Here is a 19,896-nt window from a genome sequence, read left to right as displayed (position 1 = left end):
GTAAGAGAAACAATGGACCAAGATGTCAATAGTTGGCGTGAGAGAGTTCAGGAGCAGACAAAACAAAGAGAGAAAGTGGGAACACAAACAACAGCAGGAGAGAGAAACAGGGTCAGAAGGTCATCAGTATCACACAAACTTGCTGGAGCCTCTGGTCATTTTGGGGAGTTGGAAGGGAGATGAACGGTAAAGGGGGTAAAAACAGGGGGAAAGTTTGCAGCAAGGTAGTGCTCAGACAACTTCATACGGCCTACATATTTGATAATTTCCTGAAATTTAAGAGGTATATGAACTAAATATTTTCAATTGTGGCATAATAATAATAAAACAATATAGGAAATGTCCATTTTCAGAGGTGGGGGGTTCCTCGATGACATGATCATGCAAGGAATTTGATGGATGTGACCCAAGACACACTAACCTGAGATGTAGGTAATATTATTGTCAAACTCAAGTTCATTCTTTTTGACATGAATCAAAAAGAACTATAACTTATACCGTATGTTCTTCAAAAACAGCGTTTACCCTGAATGCGAAGGCAGGGATATTGGTTTTGTCCGAATACCCGTACTTGGGTTCTAAATAGTAGGCATTTTGGTTACGTGAAAATAGAAAGCTTTATATTATGTAACATTTTCAAAATGTTGTATGCTTTAAATGCCAGAATGTCTTTACTGATTTTGTCTTTTCATCTAGTAGAATGAACGAATAGCGGGAATCAACTGCATTATTTTATCTAACCTTTATTTATTCAGTGGAACCCATTGAGACCAGGGTCTCATTTACAATTGTGCCCTGAAGACAACAATTCAACAATATCAATGGATATTTCCAATAAAATACAAATTAAAACAACAATTTGCAAATTCAGCACCACAATTTCAACAATACATACACATTTTTATACACAATCAAAACAATTACAACTCTCATTTAACATCACCAGAGTCCTAAACTGCTGTAGAGGCACCAGGGTATCAAGAGCCTTATAGGCCATTCCAAAACTTTTCCTAGCTACGTGGAGACTAGTGGGACTTCAAGAGTTAATCAAACCTGTCAACGGGTTTGGTGCCTCGTATTTTTATACCTTAAAAGTGAGGCAAGATAAGCTGGAAGCTTGTGCAGCAGAGCTTTATAAACAAAAATGGATTCATGAAGTGATCTTCCGACCTTCTGATACAGGATGCAAAAATGTGTACTAAACATGTAAACCTGTCACTTGTGATAAAGTGAAGAGCGCTGTGGTAAACGGCATCTAAGGGTTTTAGAGTAGTGGCTGCTGCATTCTGATAGATGGTGTCACCATAGTTGAGAACTGTCAGGACGGTTGGCTGTACACTCTGCTTCCTGGTGTTAAGGGAAAGGCATGATCCATAAAGAAAAGCTTTAAATCCGTATGCATTTTTAAAAGTTAAATTTTTGTCAATCCAAATGCCCTGGGCCCGACTTCCCAAAAGCATCTCAAGGCTACGTTCATCGTTAGAACCTTTGTAGGAGCATCGTTAAATCTTCGAGCTGTTTCCTAAAACCATCTGTGGTAACTTTACAAGGATTATTATCCACACCCGTTTAATGCCTTTACTTGCAAACTACAAAAATAAGGGGTACAGCCATGTACAAACGGTAGAAAACAGGAGTGCGATATACGCAACTCAACATGAGGTAGAGTCCCATTAATGCTGTGTCAAATCTGGGTGATGACATCACAGGCATATAAAGGTCACCACCAATGTCCATAATAACCATACTCCCATGAATAGCAATTTTTACCTCGACTATCCGGTGCCCCCGCACATTTGACTCTGTACCAGTATCCCCTGTATATAGTCTTGCTATTGTTATTTTACTGTTGCTCTTTAACTACTTGTTGCTTTTATAGCTTACTCTTATTCATATTTTTTAAACAGCATTCTTGGTTAGGGGCTTTTAAGTAAGCATTTCACTGTAAGGTATACACCTATTGTATTTGGAGCATGTGACTAATAACATATGATTTGATTTGATAGTAATAATACTATACTGCAGTTAAGTACACCACCTATTCAGTAGGAATTATTTATATAGCGTCCACACTATAACACCAACGTTACTAAAGTTGCTCTTCAAAATGCTTGTTACTTAACAACTGCCTCAGACCACTCTTAAAATAGCTAAGTAAGTCGTTAGATGCGTTTTTGCCCTTCTTTACACACAAGATCTCCGCTAAACACAAAATCTAAATGTTTGTCTTTCTGTGACCGCTGATAACTTCAGAACGAATGTTACAGTAATACATTAGCATCCACAGTTTTTGTCCAAGGAAAGTCATACCATATAAAAAACCTGTGAGCTGTTGGCTAGAGCACACATGCCAAGACAATGTAGGCACATTTACTATTTAAAGCAACAATTTTTGTAACAAAACTAGAGTGGTAGAGATGAAAATGTGATGGAAACACTTTGAAATTTCAACTTTTTTACGGGATGTTAAAACGTGGGCGAAAATGTACATTTTGTGTGCACTACCTCATCACGCACTGATTCTTTTCTGCAACAAGTTTGTTTGGTGGAAACACAAAATATGCAGATTTGAGAAAATATGGAAAACTAGCTACAAACCATTCTTTGCATAACAAGTGAGGATGCTTCAAAACAAAACCGAGAGGAGTGTATTAAAAGATAAATACATAGACCGAATATACAAAACATTAAGGACATCTGCTCTTTCCTTGACTTTTCCACATTTTGTTACGTTCCAGCCTTATTATAAAATTGATCAAATTAAATACAAATCCTCATCAATCTACACACAATACCACATACTGACAAAGCAAAAACAGGTTTTTAGAAATGTTTGTAAATTTATTACATATAAAAATAAGAAATACATTATTTAAATAAGTATTCAGACCCTTTTACTATGAGACTCGAAATTGAGCTCAGGTGGATCCTGTTTTCATTGATCATCATTGAGATGTTTCTACAACTTGATTTGGTCAACCTGTGGTAAATTCAATTGATTGTACATGATTCGGAAAGGCACACACCTGTCTATAAAAGGTCCCACAGTTGACAGTGCATGTCAGAGCAAAAACAAGCCATGAGATTGAAGGAATTGTCCTTAGAGCTCCAAGACAGGATTATGTCGAGGCACAGATCTGGGAAAGAGTACCAACACATTTCTGCAGCATTGAAGGTCCCCAAGAACACAGTAGACTCCATCAATCATAAATGGAAGAAGTCTGGAACCACCAAGACTCTAACTAGAGCTGGCCGCCCAACCAAACTGAGCAATCGGGGGAGAAGGGCCTTGGTCATGGAGGTGACCAAGAACGCAGTGGTCACTCTGACAGAGCTCCAGAGTTCTTCTGTGGAGATTGGAGAAACTTCCAGAAGGACAACCATCTCTGCAGCACTCCACCAATCAGGCCTTTATGGTAGAGTGGCCAGACGGAAGCCACTCCTCGGTAAAAGACACATGACTGCCCGCTTGGAGTTTGCCCAAAAGGTACCTAAAGGACTCTTAGACCATGAGAAACAAGATCCTCTGGTCTGATGAAATCAAGATTGAAACTTTGGTCTGAATGGAGGAAACCTGGCTCCATCCTTGAGGTGTAGATTGATGAGGAAAAAATATTTTAGAATAAAGCTGTAACGTAATAAAATGTGGAAAAGGTCAAGGGGTCTAAATACTTTCCCGAATGCATTGTATGTAGCCAGGTGAATCCAGGTGAAAGCTATGATCCCTTATTGATGTCTCTTGTTAAATCCACTTCAATGAGTGTAGATGAAAGGGGAGGAGACAGGTTAAAGGATTTTTAACTGAATATTAGGAAGGTGTTTGTAATGTTTGGTTTACTCAGTGTATTTGAAGGATATTGAAATCAGTTTAATGTAAATGTATTTTATTGAGTTTTATTTATCTATGTACGCTACTGTCACATTTTTGGCTCAATATAATTCATGATGTGTAATGTATGCAATGATGCAGCATCTTGAATTAGTTCATTATTGTAGGGCAATCATTAAAATAAGCCGCCTCAATATTTGTAGCCATCGGTGATTATATCTCTATAGGAGCTGATTCGTCGCCAGTATTGTGGAATAATTCTAAAGTTAATTAAGGTAAGATTGGAAAGGTAGAACACTGATCAGAGAGCAGCCCTGCCTTTCTGTCGATCCTATCAGTATCGACACATGCCTCAACAACGCACTTATCAAACGTTCTCTCTGCGTGTTGTTTTGGGAAAAGCATATTACATCTTTGGCAGTTGTAGGAAAGATGCATCGTTAAAACACTCTAAGCCTAAATTCCATCGCTATCGGTAAAACGGGCCAAGATATTTTTAGGCGGGAACTCAATCCATGAGAGAACCATCCAATGAATAAATGTGTAATCCATTGGAGACATTTTTGCCTGAATAAGAGAACAACATAAGTCCTCATCTGGCAGCTTCCTTAAATAGTACCCGCAAAACACCAGTCTCAACGTCAACAGTGAAGAGAAGACTTCGGGATGCTGGCCTTCGAGGCAGAGTTCCTCTGTCCAGTGTCTGTGTTCTTTTGCCCATCTTAATCTGTTATTTTTATTGACCAGTCTAAGATATGGCTTTTTCTTTGCAACTCTGCCTAGAAGGCCAGCATCCCGAAGGCTTCTCTTCACTGTTGACGTTGAGACTGGTGTTTTGCGGGTACTATTTAATGAAGCTGCCAGTTGAGGACTTATGAGGACTTATGCTGTTCTCTTATTCAGGCAAAAATGTTGGCCGCGTACACAGATTTGTAGATGTTATCGCAGGTGCAGCTAAATGTTTGTGTTTCTAGCTCCAAAAGTGTAGTAATACCTAGCTCTGCCTGCCCTACGTACACTCACCTACGCTGTCTAGACTGCCTCATAAATTACTTTTTTTTTTCACGTTTTCTTGCATTATTCAACAAGTGTTTCAATAGCAGAATACTCTCAGACAAAAAATCAACACGCATGGCTCTAGGTTACACCTATTTAAACATATTTTACATTGTTTTGCGAGATCAGGCATAATATCACTCACTATAATCCGAGTGTTCATTTTCGGAAGTGTGTAATCTAATTTGTAAACATTTCAACTGTATTAATAATAAAAATTCTACACGCTTGGCTCAAGATTACACCTATCAAAACATACTTTACATTGTTTGCGAGATCAGACATAATATCACACACTATAATCCGAGTGTTCATTTTCAAGAGTGTGTAATCTAATTTGTAAACACTTGCATTTAATAATACAACTGTATTAATAATAAAAAATAAAATTACCTTTCTTCTGATGTAAGTGTCAAGACGGAGCGTTAAATCTTCGACAAAGCTTTTGCATTCTAATAAATTCAATGGTAAGACAATATACTCCATTTAGCACATTTCAGCCATTACCAGGGAGTGTTTGACAGGTCATTACAATCTAGAGGCGAAAGAAACGTACACCTATTTAGGCGAGCTGCTGGCTAACGGAGTGAAACACTTAAAAAATAAAGGAGAGCCAGATGCAAAAATATTTATGTCCAACGTTTTGACAGACAAGCTGTCTGACAGGTCATTACAAACAATTCCACGGTCATAATGTTAACGGGGAAAAATGAAAGGCACAAGCAAGAGTACGAAAGAGTCACAGGAGTAAATGTAAAGCAATCAATCCAGCGAGATTTAAGTGACAAGTGGATTTTGCACCCCTCAAAAACAGGAAAAAGATGGCTGAAAAAGTCAGATCCTCAGGTGGGCAGGGCATGAGCGTTGCTCATAATATTGTTGTATATAGACTCGGAAGTTTTAAAATTGATAAATTAAGGGCAGCTAAAGGGGAGAGTCAATTTAACCAACCATGGAAGTAGAGTTGAAGTCGGAAGATTACATACACTTAGGTTGGGGTCATTAAAACTCGTTTTTCAGCCACTCCATACATTTCTTGTTAACAAACTATAGTTTTGGCAAGTCGGTTAGGACATCTACTTTGTGCATGACACAAGTAATTTTCCCAACAATTGTTAACAGACAGATTATTTCACTTATAATTCCCTGTATCATAATTCAAGTTGGTCAGAAGTTTACATGCACTATGTTGACTGTGACTTTAAACATCTTGGAAAATTCCTGAAAATTATGTCATGGCTTTAGAAGCTTCTGATAGGCTAATTGAAATCATTTGAGTCAATTGGAAGTGTACCTGTGGATGTATTTCAAGGCCTAACTTCAAACAGTGCATCTTTGCTTGACATCATGGGAAAATCAAAAGACATCAGATTTTTTTTTGCAGACCTCCACAAGTCTGGTTCATCCTTGGGAGCAATTTCCAAAAGTCTGAAATTACCACGTTCATCTGTACAAACAAAAAGTATAAACACCATGGGACCACGGAGCCTTCAAACCGCTCAGAAAGAAGATGTGTTCTGTCTCCTAGAGATGAACGCACTTTGGTGCAAAAAAGTGCAAATCAATAACAAAAAAACAGCAAAAGACCTTGTGAAGATGCTGGAGGAAACAGGTAGAAACTTATCTATATCCACAGGAAAACGAGTTCTATATCGACATAACCTGAAATACCGCCGCAAGGAAGAAGTCAGTGCTTCAATACCGCCATAAAATAGCCAGACTACGGTTTGCAACTGCACATGGGGATAAAGATCGTACTTTTTGGAGAAATGTCCTCTGGTCTGATGAAACAAAAATAGAACAGTTTGGCCATAATGACCATCGTTATGTTTGGAGGAAAAAGGGGGAGGCTTGCAAGCTGAAGAACACCATCCCAACCGTGAAGCACGGAGGTGGCAGCATCATGTTGTGGGGGTGCTTTGCTGCAGGGGGGACTGGTGCACGTCCCAAAATAGATGGCATCATGAGTGAGGAAAATTATGTGGATATATTGAAGCAACATCTCAAGACATCAGTCAGGAAGTTAAAGCTTAGTCGCAGATGGGTCTTCCAAATGGACAACGACCCCAAGAATACTTCCAAAGTTGTGGCAAAATGTCTTAAGGACAACAAAGACAAGGTATTGGAGTGGCCATCACAAAGCCCTGACCTCAATCCAACAGAAAATTTCTGGGCAGAACTGAAAAAGCATGTGCAGGCAAGGAGGCCAACAAACATTTTTTTTTTTTTTTACCTTTATTTAACTAAGAACAAATTCTTATTTTCAATGACAGCCTAGGAACAGTGGGTTAACTGCCTGTTCAGGGGCAGAACGACAGATTTGTACCTTGTCAGCTCAGGGGTTTGAACTTGCAACCTTCCGGTTACTAGTCCAACACTCTAACCACTAGGCTACCCTGTCACCCCTGACTCAGGTACACAAGCTTAGTCAGGAGAAATGGGCCAAAATTCACCCAACTTATTGTGGGGAGCTTGTGGAAGGCTACCAGAAAGTATAACAATTTAAAGGCAATGCTACCAAATAATACTATTGATTGTATGTAAACTTCTTACCCACTGGGAATATGCTGTAATAAATCAATCTCTCTACTATTATTCTGACATTTCAAATTTTTTAAATAAAGTGGTGATCCGAACTGACCTAAAACAGGGCATTTTTACTAGGATTAAATGTCAGTAATTGTGAAAAACTTATTTAAATGTAGGTGTATGTAAACTTCCGACTTCAACTCTATGTAGATTTAATTTATATTAAAAAACTGAATATCACTTTAAAAAAAAATGTATCCTCATAAATTGGTTCCTCAAAGTGTAGACTTCTGACTTTAGTTTTTTATACATGGCAGCTAAAATCTAAATTGCTTATACAATTCAGCATATACTGCTGATGACAATGGTGCTATGTGTCAACAGACATTTAATTTATAGTCAATCCATATGGTTGGGAATTTATTTTGGATAATTTGATAATTACTTTGGATGATTATGGTATGCACGTGACAATTAGTTCACACGTGGTGTAAGAAGGTGCTATATCTGCCTTGTAAGGTGGGATGGAAAGGAATCCCCAAAATAAAGGGCCATACCTATAAATGCTGTTTCTGATTGAAAAATAACCTACACACTGAGGAATGCTGTTAGGCTGAAACGTCTGTGTATGCTATCCTGGTGCAGTAAAAAGTAAGCTTTATGCAACATCTTTTTGAGTGTGGACCCATCACACTTTTTTTTGCTTAAATCAACAGTTGCACAGAAATGTATGATCTTGACAAACACATATTACTGCTAGTTACAAGAAAATTCCTCATTCAATGTTGCTTCACTTGATCTATCCAGTGCTACTCTGGTCCTTCATGTGACCGAGACCAGATCTGAAAGCAAGGACTCTCTTAATCGTTAAATGAAAACTGGACTCAGGTGACACTGACTATTATTGACAAAGTGTTGACAAGCAACCAGAAGAATGTCTTGGTGTACTTACTGGGTGGCTTGTTGGCAGCCAGATTTTTGAAGTGACTGCCTTTTATGATCTCCACTGAGAGACGGCCCGTGGTGGCATTGTAGACGAGCCCTACCAAGATCTCTGGTGTGGAGCCATGGCTGGCTGACTGGAATGAAGAGGCACTTTCGCTGCAGGACATCTCCGATATACTAGCCTGTGATTCACCGCCCTGCTAGCACGTGGGTGGACAGATGGACCAACAAGAAGGTCAGTGAATTTTCAGGGTCTGCATCTCAGAGTAGGAGTGTTGATATAGGATCAGTTTTGCCTGAATTTGTCATAATTAATACAATTACATGGACAGGGGGTGACTTGATCCTAGATCTATATTCATTTACAACGAGCTACATAACTGATGTTTGCAATGTGGAAAAGAATCCAGGCAAATACCAGAATGTCAGAAATAAAGTCTTCATGTATTATCCGGGTAGGTTTTTAGTAAGTACATGACAAAATTACCCCAGGAACAGCATTCTACCATCACAGGTGTTGTGTACAGTAAATGCTTGAGGCCTAGCTTTTACTTTGATCTACTCACAGGGAAGGCACAGCAGGGGTCCAGTATGACCGGCACCGACATCTTGCCCTGCAGGTTGAGCTTGGTGAGGTAGAACACCTTCTCTCCCAGCACCTTCTCTTTCTTCATCCGCCGCACACTATAGAGACGGAATCGAATGGAGTAGTTGCCGATCATCTCTGACTCCACGTGACTGAAGCGGAAGGTCTCTGTGAAGACCGGGCAGGGCCCTTTCTGGATGCACGTCTTCGCCCTCTGCTTTTTTGTGGGCAGCAGCACCAGATGTACCTGCCAGGCAACGTTGCCTGTACGCTTGAGGGCCGGGATGTCTGTTGCGGCCGTGACTGTCACCGCCAGCCGCTGGTCCTGGGAGTTGTAGTCGAACACCACATCCAGAGTGCCATATTTGGCCAGGGGTTCCGGTTCGTAGCCCTTGGGGAGCTGAGACGCTGACCCCCGGGCTGACATGTCCTAAAGACACATTACACCACACAAGAAGTAATGTACAAAAGATTGGCAAACACAATTATGTAACATTTTTTTAAGTCTACACCGCCATATGTATGATCTATCATACGTTATGGAGTCATCACAGCTCTTGGACTATTTCTACATTGCTACTCACTTGAACTAGAGAAGTAATGAACGTTTGCTTGAAACTGAAAAGCCTCGACTATCACAAACACCTGAGCTATGAGAGAGATCCTAAAGACTCAACATCTAGTTTCTACTTGGGTGAACAGGGTGAATTGGAGGATTTGAAATATGGGAGGTGAAATGGATCAGGACAATCAAAGTTACCTTATGATTTCGACGTAGTTTATCGTTGCTCTTGTACCATGACCTGTATAAGGGCTTCTGTCAGATAAAAACATAACACACATTTATGAAGGAAATCTATCAGACAAAATCCTGACAGTGGTGTAAATGTTTATAAGGCTGTTTCAAAGGCTGGATTACAATCTGATAATTTAGTTCCTCCTTCTGCCCTTGTTGGCTCCCCCTCGCAGATCTGAAAATACTTCTTGGTAGCAATATAGCAATAGCTCAACAATGTGGGGGGCCGTTTTCAACATCTTGTTTACATACATCCAATCCTTCCCAATCTCTGAGGGTGAGGGGTTAACAGGGAGTATATTGGATTGGAATTCAAGCAAAGAAAGTGGGACATTTATTGGGAGAAATAGAGGTTGAGAGACTTTGGCTATCTGTGTGCATGTGTGTGTGGTCGTGAAGCCCAAAATAAGTGTTTCATTCCGATCATTTCTTCCCACCACGGTAGTCTTATGCATGAAAAATCTACAGGTGCAAAAAGGAACTTTAGAATCATATTCTATAGACCACACACCAATATCATAAATAGTCAGAAAATGCAATAATCAAATTACCGAAACAGCTATACAGCCTCTGAGCTCCAGTCTTGTCTAAACCTGCAGGTTTCTCAATCAAAAGACTTCAATAACTTTTCTTCTTTCTTTTAATTTAAGCCTCTTGCTCCTTTGTGAAAGAATGGTTCATATTTACTCTTGAGGTGCTGTCCTGTAGCATCCTCTACAACTACTGTGATTATTATTATTTGACCCTGCTGATCATCTATGAACGTTTTGAAAATCTCGGCCATGTTCTGTTATAATCTCCACCGGCACAGCCAGAAGAGGACTGGCCACCCCTCATAGCCTGGTTCCTCTCTAGGTTTCTTCCTAGGTTTTGGCCTTTCTATGGAGTGTTTCCTAGCCACCGTGCTTCTACACCTGCATTACTTGCTGTTTGGGGTTTTAGGCTGGGTTTCTGTACAGCACTTTGAGATATTAGCTGATGTACGAAGGGCTATATAAATACATTTGATTTGATAGAGGACGGAGGGTCTTCCAAATATTGAAAGTGTGTAAATAGTTACCCATGTTATTTTGTAAATGTATATATTTTTATCTTCATTTTTTCCCCCATATTTTTTTTTACATTTTTTTTTTTTTTTTGGGGGGGGGGGTGTTAGAATACCATTTTGGTATTTTGTATATAGTTATTTGTTTCAAATTGTATACCTTCACCAATTTGGCCACTTGGGTGAATTTGGGCTACTTGTGTGGGACACCTGGGTGACTTCATGATATATGTCATGTAGCACACTCATTTTGGAAGTTATCATTCTGAAACTTTGCACAAGTACTTTTGCCCTCTTATATTTTTCACTGAACTTGTCCCCATCATCCTATCTGAATGTTTGTTTTATCTTGTTCATTTTAAAGATGATACAAAAATAAAAATAAAAAACATATGTTTTTTTCATTGTATCTAAACCAGATCTGTTGTGTTATATTCTCCTACATTCAATTCACATTTCAGAGTGTTTTCTTTCAAATGGTACCAAGAATATACATATCCTTGGTTCTGTACCTGAGCTACAGGCTGTTAGATTTGGGTATGTCTTCAGGCAATAATTGAAAAAAGTAGGGGGGTAGCTCTAAGAGGTTTTAACGAGTCCAACGAGAAGGATATTCTGCTTTCACTGGAACAGGCCCAGATCCACGCCTTTTGCGTGAAGAAAAGACACAGGAAAAGGGGCAGCAGAGAGGGCAGTCTTCTGAGAATCCGTAGGCGAGCGAGTAAACTCCCATTGCCACCCATTCTTCTTGCTAGCATGCAATCATTGGAAAATAAAATTGATGACCTACGATTAAGATTATCCTACCAACGGTACATCTTATGTTTCACCGAGAAGTGGCTGAACGACGATATGGACAATATAGAGCAGGCGGAATTTTCCATGCACCGCAGAACAGAGACGCTACCTCTGGTAAGAAGAGGGGTGGGGGTGTGTGTCTATTTGTCAATAACAGCTGGGTGTGTGTATGTTGTCGGAAAATGTTATAGTTAGGGATGGCAGAGTGTGCTAAAGCAGTGAATAAAACACACTTAGGGAGGAGGCTTCTAATGTTAACATGCATGAAACCAAGGCTTTTACGGTTACAGAAGTCAACAACTGAGAGCACCTGGGGAATTGGAATGGAGCTAGGCATTTTTTAACACGAGTTTGAATTAAGGTGGGTTCCGCCTACTCATTACTTCACATAGAAGTAGCCCATTTCAGTGTTGCGGACAATTTAAGGTTGAGGCTTTACTGAGCCGGACAAAATTCCCACTTCGAGGACAGCCCTTCCCCGTTTTTTCCGCACATCAAGAATACAGACATTTGCTCAGTCTTGCACAAACTGGCACATTTTCTGACTGTCGCTCACTTTCTTGCATTGTTGTTATCCTTCCAATTAATGACTTTGGACATGTGTGCATTCCTATCAATGTAACTGCCTTATTTTTTGTATGTCATTGTAGAACAATAGTGAATACATCAAAACTATGAAATAACACATATGGAATCATGTAGCAACCAAAAAAGTGCTGAATAAATGAAAATATATTTGAGATTTTACATTCTTCAAAGTATCCACACTTTGCCTTGATGACAGCTTTGGACACTCTTGGCCTTCTCTCAACCAGCTTCATGAGGTAGTCACCTGGAATGCATTTCAGTTAATGTGTGCCTTGTTAAAAGCTAATTTGTGGAATTTCTTTCCTTAATGCATTTGATCCAATCAGTTGTGTTGTGACAAGGTATGTGTGGTATACAGAAGATAGTCCTATTTGGCAAGAACAGCTGAAATAAGGAAAGAGAAATTACATGAAGGTTAGTCAAGGGGGACATTTTCAAGTACTTTTGAAAGTTTCTTCAAGTGCATTCGCAAAAAACCATCAAGCGCTATGATGAAACTGGCTCTTATGAGGACCGCCACAGGAAAGGAAGACCAGCGTTACCTCTGCTGCAGAAGATAAGTTCATTAGAGTTAACCGCACCTCAAGCAATGGACCAGTGGAAATCTGTCCTTTGGTCTGATGAGTCCAAATTTGAGATTTTTGTTCCAACCGACGTGTCTTCGTGAGACGCAGAGTAGGTGAACGGATGATCTCCGCATGTGCGGTTCCCACCCTGAAGCATGAAGGAGGAGGTGTGATGGTGTTGGAAAATGTCCCTGGCTATCTGGTCGCATCCGCGCTTCGGTCTGCAGGTTGTATAACTTTTTCATTACATTTCATTACATTTCATTATAGTACAACGGTCTGATTTGTCTAATCTTAGCAATTTCCTCTTAGCTAGCTACATAGTCGTCGTTGTATCAAAGATAATTGCGTAATTATCGTATTTCGTCGTCTCCTATCTGTCCAACACGTTCACCGTCTACCGTAGCACTGTAGTACTATCACACTCAACTGAACGTCTTGATTAGTGTAGTGTTAGCTAGCTACATAGCTAGCTACATAGTTGTCTTTGCTGTCTTCGTTTCCAAGATAATTGTGTAGCTTAGAGTGTGGAGTCTTAGAGTGATAATTGCGTTATTATTGTATTTCGTCGCCCTCCTATCTGCCTAGCAGCTAGCATACGTTCACCGGCTACCGTAGCACTGTAGTAACTATCACACTCAACCGAACGACTTGATTAGTGTAGTATTAGATAGCTACATAGTTGTCTTTGCTGTCTTCGTATCCAAGATAATTGTGTAGTTTAGAGTGTGTAGTCTTAGAGTGATTATCTTAATTCACCGAGGTTAGCTAGCCAGCTATTTTGTCGTCCTTAACGTAGGAGACACTCCTAGCTAGCCAACAGCCAGCCAACGTCTACTGAATAGAACTTTCGCATCCCGGTCGCATTCGCGTCGCTCCACAGGTAGTATCACTTTTTCACTTCATTTCATTACAGTCCCAACGGTGTGATTTGTTTGATCGTAGCTAGCTACATAGCTAGCTACATAGCCGTCTTTGTTTCAAAGATAATTGTGTAGTCTAGAGCGATTTTCTAGGTTAGTTAGCCAGCTATTGTCGTTCTCCTACGCAACGTAACGTAACCAACACTGCTAGCTAGCCAGCTAGCTCCCGATAAGCAGCATTGTAGAAACTTCACACTCAACGGTACGACTTGATTAGGGTAGTGTCAACAACGCAGCTAGCCTACCCCAGCAGTACTCTATCATTTTAATCATTTTAGTCAATTAGATTCTTGCTACGTAAGCTTAACTTTCTGAACATTCGAGACGTGTAGTCCACTTGTCATTCCAATCTCCTCTGCATTAGCGTAGCCTCTTCTCTAGCCTGTCAACTATGTGTCTGTCTATCCCTGTTCTCTCCTCTCTGCACAGACCATACAAACGCTCCACACCGCATGGCCGCAGCCACCCTAATCTGGTGGTCCCAGCGCGCACGACCCACGTGGAGTTCCAGGTCTCCGGTAGCCTCTGGAACTGCCGATCTGCGGCCAACAAGGCAGAGTTCATCTCAGCCTATGTCTCCCTCCAGTCCCTCGACTTCTTGGCTCTGACGGAAACATGGATCACCACAGACAACACCGCTACTCCTACTGCTCTCTCTTCGTCCGCCCACGTGCTCTCGCACACCCGAGAGCTTCTGGTCAGCGGGGTGGTGGCACGGGATCCTCATCTCTCCCAAGTGGTCATTCTCTCTTTCTCCCCTTACCCATCTGTCTATCGCCTCCTTTGAATTCCATGCTGTCACAGTTACCAGCCCTTTCAAGCTTAACATCCTTATCATTTATCGCCCTCCAGGTTCCCTCGGAGAGTTCATCAATGAGCTTGATGCCTTGATAAGCTCCTTTCCTGAGGACGGCTCACCTCTCACAGTTCTGGGCGACTTTAACCTCCCCACGTCTACCTTTGACTCATTCCTCTCTGCCTCCTTCTTTCCACTCCTCTCCTCTTTTGACCTCACCCTCTCACCTTCCCCCTACTCACAAGGCAGGCAATACGCTCGACCTCATCTTTACTAGATGCTGTTCCTCCACTAACCTCATTGCAACTCCCCTCCAAGTCTCCGACCACTACCTTGTATCCTTTTCCCTCTCGCTCTCATCCAACACTTCCCACACTGCCCCTACTCGGATGGTATCGCGCCGTCCCAACCTTCGCTCTCTCTCCCCCGCTACTCTCTCCTCTTCCATCCTATCATCTCTTCCCTCTGCTCAAACCTTCTCCAACCTATCTCCTGATTCTGCCTCCTCAACCCTCCTCTCCTCCCTTTCTGCATCCTTTGACTCTCTATGTCCCCTATCCTCCAGGCCGGCTCGGTCCTCCCCTCCCGCTCCGTGGCTCGACGACTCATTGCGAGCTCACAGAACAGGGCTCCGGGCAGCCGAGCGGAAATGGAGGAAAACTCGCCTCCCTGCAGACCTGGCATCCTTTCACTCCCTCCTCTCTACATTTTCCTCCTCTGTCTCTGCTGCTAAAGCCACTTTCTACCACTCTAAATTCCAAGCATCTGCCTCTAACCCTAGGAAGCTCTTTGCCACCTTCTCCTCCCTCTTGAATCCTCCTCCCCCTCCCCCTCCTCCCTCTCTGCAGATGACTTCGTCAACCATTTTGAAAAGAAGGTCGACGACATCCGATCCTCGTTTGCTAAGTCAAACGACACCGCTGGTTCTGCTCACACTGCCCTACCCTGTGCTCTGACCTCTTTCTCCCCTCTCTCTCCAGATGACATCTCACGTCTTGTGACGGCCGCCGCCCAACAACCTGCCCGCTTGACCCTATCCCCTCCTCTCTTCTCCAGACCATCTCCGGTGACCTTCTCCCTTACCTCACCTCGCTCATCAACTCATCCCTGACCGCTGGCTACGTCCCTCCCGTCTTCAAGAGAGCGAGAGTTGCACCCCTTCTGAAAAAACCTACACTCGATCCCTCCGATGTCAACAACTACAGACCAGTATCCCTTCTTTCTTTTCTCTCCAAAACTCTTGAACGTGCCGTCCTTGGCCAGCTCTCCCGCTATCTCTCTCAGAATGACCTTCTTGATCCAAATCAGTCAGGTTTCAAGACTAGTCATTCAACTGAGACTGCTCTTCTCTGTATCACGGAGGCGCTCCGCACTGCTAAAGCTAACTCTCTCTCCTCTGCTCTCATCCTTCTAGACCTATCGGCTGCCTTCGATACTGTGAACCATCAGATCCTCCTCTCCACCCTCTCCGAGTTGGGCATCTCCGGCGCGGCCCACGCTTGGATTGCGTCCTACCTGACAGGTCGCTCCTACCAGGTGGCGTGGCGAGAATCCGTCTCCTCACCACGTGCTCTCACCACTGGTGTCCCCAGGGCTCTGTTCTAGGCCCTCTCCTATTCTCGCTATACACCAAGTCACTTGGCTCTGTCATAACCTCACATGGTCTCTCCTATCATTGCTATGCAGACGACACACAATTAATCTTCTCCTTTCCCCCTTCTGACGACCAGGTGGCGAATCGCATCTCTGCATGTCTGGCAGACATATCAGTGTGGATGACGGATCATCACCTCAAGCTGAACCTCGGCAAGACGGAGCTGCTCTTCCTCCCGGGGAAGGACTGCCCGTTCCATGATCTCGCCATCACGGTTGACAACTCCATTGTGTCCTCGTCCCAGAGCGCTAAGAACCTTGGCGTGATCCTGGACAACACCCTGTCGTTCTCAAATAACATCAAGGCGGTGGCCCGTTCCTGTAGGTTCATGCTCTACAACATCCGCAGAGTACGACCCTGCCTCACACAGGAAGCGGCGCAGGTCCTAATCCAGGCACTTGTCATCTCCCGTCTGGATTACTGCAACTCGCTGTTGGCTGGGCTCCCTGCCTGTGCCATTAAACCCCTACAACTCATCCAGAACGCCGCAGCCCGTCTGGTGTTCAACCTTCCCAAGTTCTCTCACGTCACCCCGCTCCTCCGCTCTCTCCACTGGCTTCCAGTTGAAGCTCGCATCCGCTACAAGACCATGGTGCTTGCCTACGGAGCTGTGAGGGGAACGGCACCTCACTACCTCCAGGCTCTGATCAGGCCCTACACCCAAACAAGGGCACTGCGTTCATCCACCTCTGGCCTGCTCGCCTCCCTATCACTGAGGAAGTACAGTTCCCGCTCAGCCCAGTCAAAACTGTTCGCTGCGCTGGCCCCCCAATGGTGGAACAAACTCCCTCACGACGCCAGGACAGCGGAGTCAATCACCACCTTCCGGAGACACCTGAAACCCCACCTCTTTAAGGAATACCTAGGATAGGATAAAGTAATCCTTCTCCCCCCCCCCCCCTTAAAAGACCTAGATGCACTATTGTAAAGTGGCTGTTCCACTGGATGTCATAAGGTGAAAGCACCAATTTGTAAGTCGCTCTGGATAAGAGCGTCTGCTAAATGACTTAAATGTAAATGTAAAGGACAACAGTCAGGTTTCAGTCACTGATAAGGTAAGACAGTCGTGGATTAGGGAGGAGGGAGCAAATCGGCAGAGGTCAGGTCAGATGAAGTGAGAAGGAACAGTCCTACACACATGTAATTCCATGCCCACAAAGGTTCTAGCATGAGGCAAGGCCATGACTACACCAGTGAGTGGGACCAATTAAGTTCCTGACAAAGATGTATTGGCTGTCTAGATGTGCAAGGAGTTGACTCCGACTAGTAGGGGTGTATAAATATATGTGCTTGTGTAAACATGCATTTGTCTTTGCAGCTGTATGACCCAGTAGGTGGATAAACATGGTTTGAGCTTTTTCTAGTTGTCCGTGAGTGTGTTCAGAACCTAACAATAATTTCAAAATCTTAGCTAGCAAGCTAGACAAGCAGTCATCATGAATCAAGTCGACAATCTACTGGGAAATCCTTTTCAATCGCTGTCATATGAAGATGAATTATAAATAAAACGTACCGGTGCACATCGGCCATTGGACATAAACATTACAAAACAAGTTGGAAATCGAAATTCAACAATGAATGGTTTGGAAGGAATCTGTGGCTAACCGCAACTTCCTGCTACTCATGCCAAGAATATAAGATATGCATATTATTAGTAGATTTGGATAGAAAACCCTCTGAAGTTTCAAAAACTGTTTGAATCATGTCTGAGTATAACAGAACTTATGTAGCAGGCAAAACCCTGGGGACTAACCGTTCAGAATAAACATTTTTTTGAGGTCTCTGTCTGTTAATTGAGTTCTCATTGGCAAACAATATTTCTTGTTTTCAGTTCCTACCGCTTCCACTGGATGTCACCAGTCTTTGAAATTTGGTTGAGGTTATTCCTTTGTGCAATGAAGAAGTCTGGCCATCTAGGAACTGCATAACACTGTTGAGAGTTGACTTGAAAAGTAGCTTGGTTTGTTGTGTTTCTGTATTGAACACAGATAGACCCGTCTTCAATTTGATCGATTATTAACGTTTAAAAATACCTAAAGTTGTAATTACAAAAGTAGATTGAAATATTTTTGGCAAAGTTGAAGCAACTTTTGAAATATTTTGTAGTGGGGGTGCGCAATTTGGAGGCTGTTTTTTTCTGGATCAAACGGGCCAAATAAATTGACATTTTGGATATATATGGACGGAATGAATCGAACAAAAGGACCAATTGTGATGTTTATGGGACATATTGGAGTGCCAACAAAAGAAGCTCATCTGCGTTTTGTGTAGCGCCTGCAGGGTTGAAATATGCTACCCTCTTTGTTTACTGTTGTGCTATCATCAGATAATAGCTTCTTATGCTTTCGCCGAAAAGCCTTTTTAAAATCTGACATGTTGGCTGGATTCACGAGTGTAGCTTTAATTGAGTATCTTACATGTGTGATTTAACGAAAGTTTGATTTTTATATCATTTGTTTTGAATTTGCCCCTCTGCATTTTCCCTGACTTTTTCCCTGGTATAGGACGCAAGCGTCCCCTATACCATAAGAAGTTAAGGATTCACTCCATGGTACTGAAATGAAGCTCTGCTGTTGGGATAGCTTTATGTAGGCCGGCACCGTTTGTCACCGTTATAGTCCAATTAATATATTGTTTAGTGTTGTGTTGTGTAGTGGGTTTGCTGGCATGCATCTAAAAACAATTTATTTTGCCCCACTAAGATTTACATGCTAAAATTGTCACTGGCCTTTATACTTTGTAAATACTTGATAAATATTTTGAGTGACCAGTGTAATTTCTCACTAAAAGATGGACATGCCATTGGTAGACATTCCAGCAGTACCTGTTGTTCCTTAAAACTTCTTCGGGATAGGGGCAGTATTCGGAAGTTTGGATGACTGAGGTGCCCAAAGTAAACTGCCTGTTACTCAGGCCCAGAAGCTAGGATATGCATAAAATAATGCCTGTGGGTATAAGAGAACTGATATGGCAGGCGAAAACCAGAGGAGAATCCATCCAGATTTTTTATTTTGAGCTCACCACTCATTGAAATGGCTGTCTATGGGAATATCAATGGAATACCTCCTTTATTGCAGTTCCTATGGCTTCCAGTAGATGTCAACAGTCTTTAGAAATAGTTTCAGGCTTGTTTTTTGAAAAAAGAATTTGTAGAATTTGTAGTTTTTCTAGGTGGCTCCCATTTTGGCTGTAGTGTTGTGGCGTGTGTCGGTGAGGGCGCGCATTTTGTTATTTATCTCCAGTAATGTAAATAGCGCTGTCCTCAGATAATCGCATGGTATGCTTTCGCTGTAAAGCCTTTTTGAAATCTGACAAAGCGGCTGGATTAACAAGAAGTTGTGCTTTTAAACGATGTAAGGCACTTGTATTTTCATGAATGTTTAATATTCTGAATTTTGAATTTCGCGCTCTGCAATTTCACCGGATGTTGTCGAGGTGGGGCGCTAAGCGGCACGCCTATCCCAAAGTTAAGGTATGAAAATAGCCTAGAACAGGGACAGGCATTTTCGATGGGGGTCGGAGCCACAAAACAATGGAACTCAACATGAGGGGCAGCAGTGGCTCATGGGTCTGCGTACCCACATCCATACCCCATTTTTTTTAATGAACATCCATAATGTACTTTTTACTCCATCCTTTTTCCTTGACACCCTAAAGTACTTGTTTATATTTTGAATGCTTAGCAGGTCAGAGACATTTTCCAATTCACGTAAGAGAGCATCCTTGGTCTGCCCTACTGCCTCTGATCTGGTGGACTCACCAAACACACATGCTTAATTTGTAAA

At 42.2% G+C, this 19,896-nt stretch overlaps 1 protein-coding gene across 1 annotated transcript in view; it reads right to left on the bottom strand.

Moving 5' to 3' along the window:
• The window catches only part of syt14a (synaptotagmin XIVa), a 56,195-nt gene that overhangs the window by 22,377 nt on the left and 13,922 nt on the right, over positions 1-19,896 (bottom strand). Inside the window, exons 3-4 of the mRNA XM_065012890.1 lie at positions 8,926-9,375; positions 8,367-8,556 (exon numbers count right to left, since the gene is read on the bottom strand). Of these exons, the coding sequence (XP_064868962.1) occupies positions 8,367-8,556; positions 8,926-9,375 (640 nt within the window). The remainder of the gene's footprint in view (positions 1-8,366; positions 8,557-8,925; positions 9,376-19,896) is intronic.

Source organism: Oncorhynchus nerka, linkage group LG28 (assembly GCF_034236695.1).
Source record: "Oncorhynchus nerka isolate Pitt River linkage group LG28, Oner_Uvic_2.0, whole genome shotgun sequence".
Lineage (NCBI taxonomy): Eukaryota > Metazoa > Chordata > Actinopteri > Salmoniformes > Salmonidae > Oncorhynchus > Oncorhynchus nerka.
This window is presented reverse-complemented; position numbering and strand designations above follow the sequence as displayed.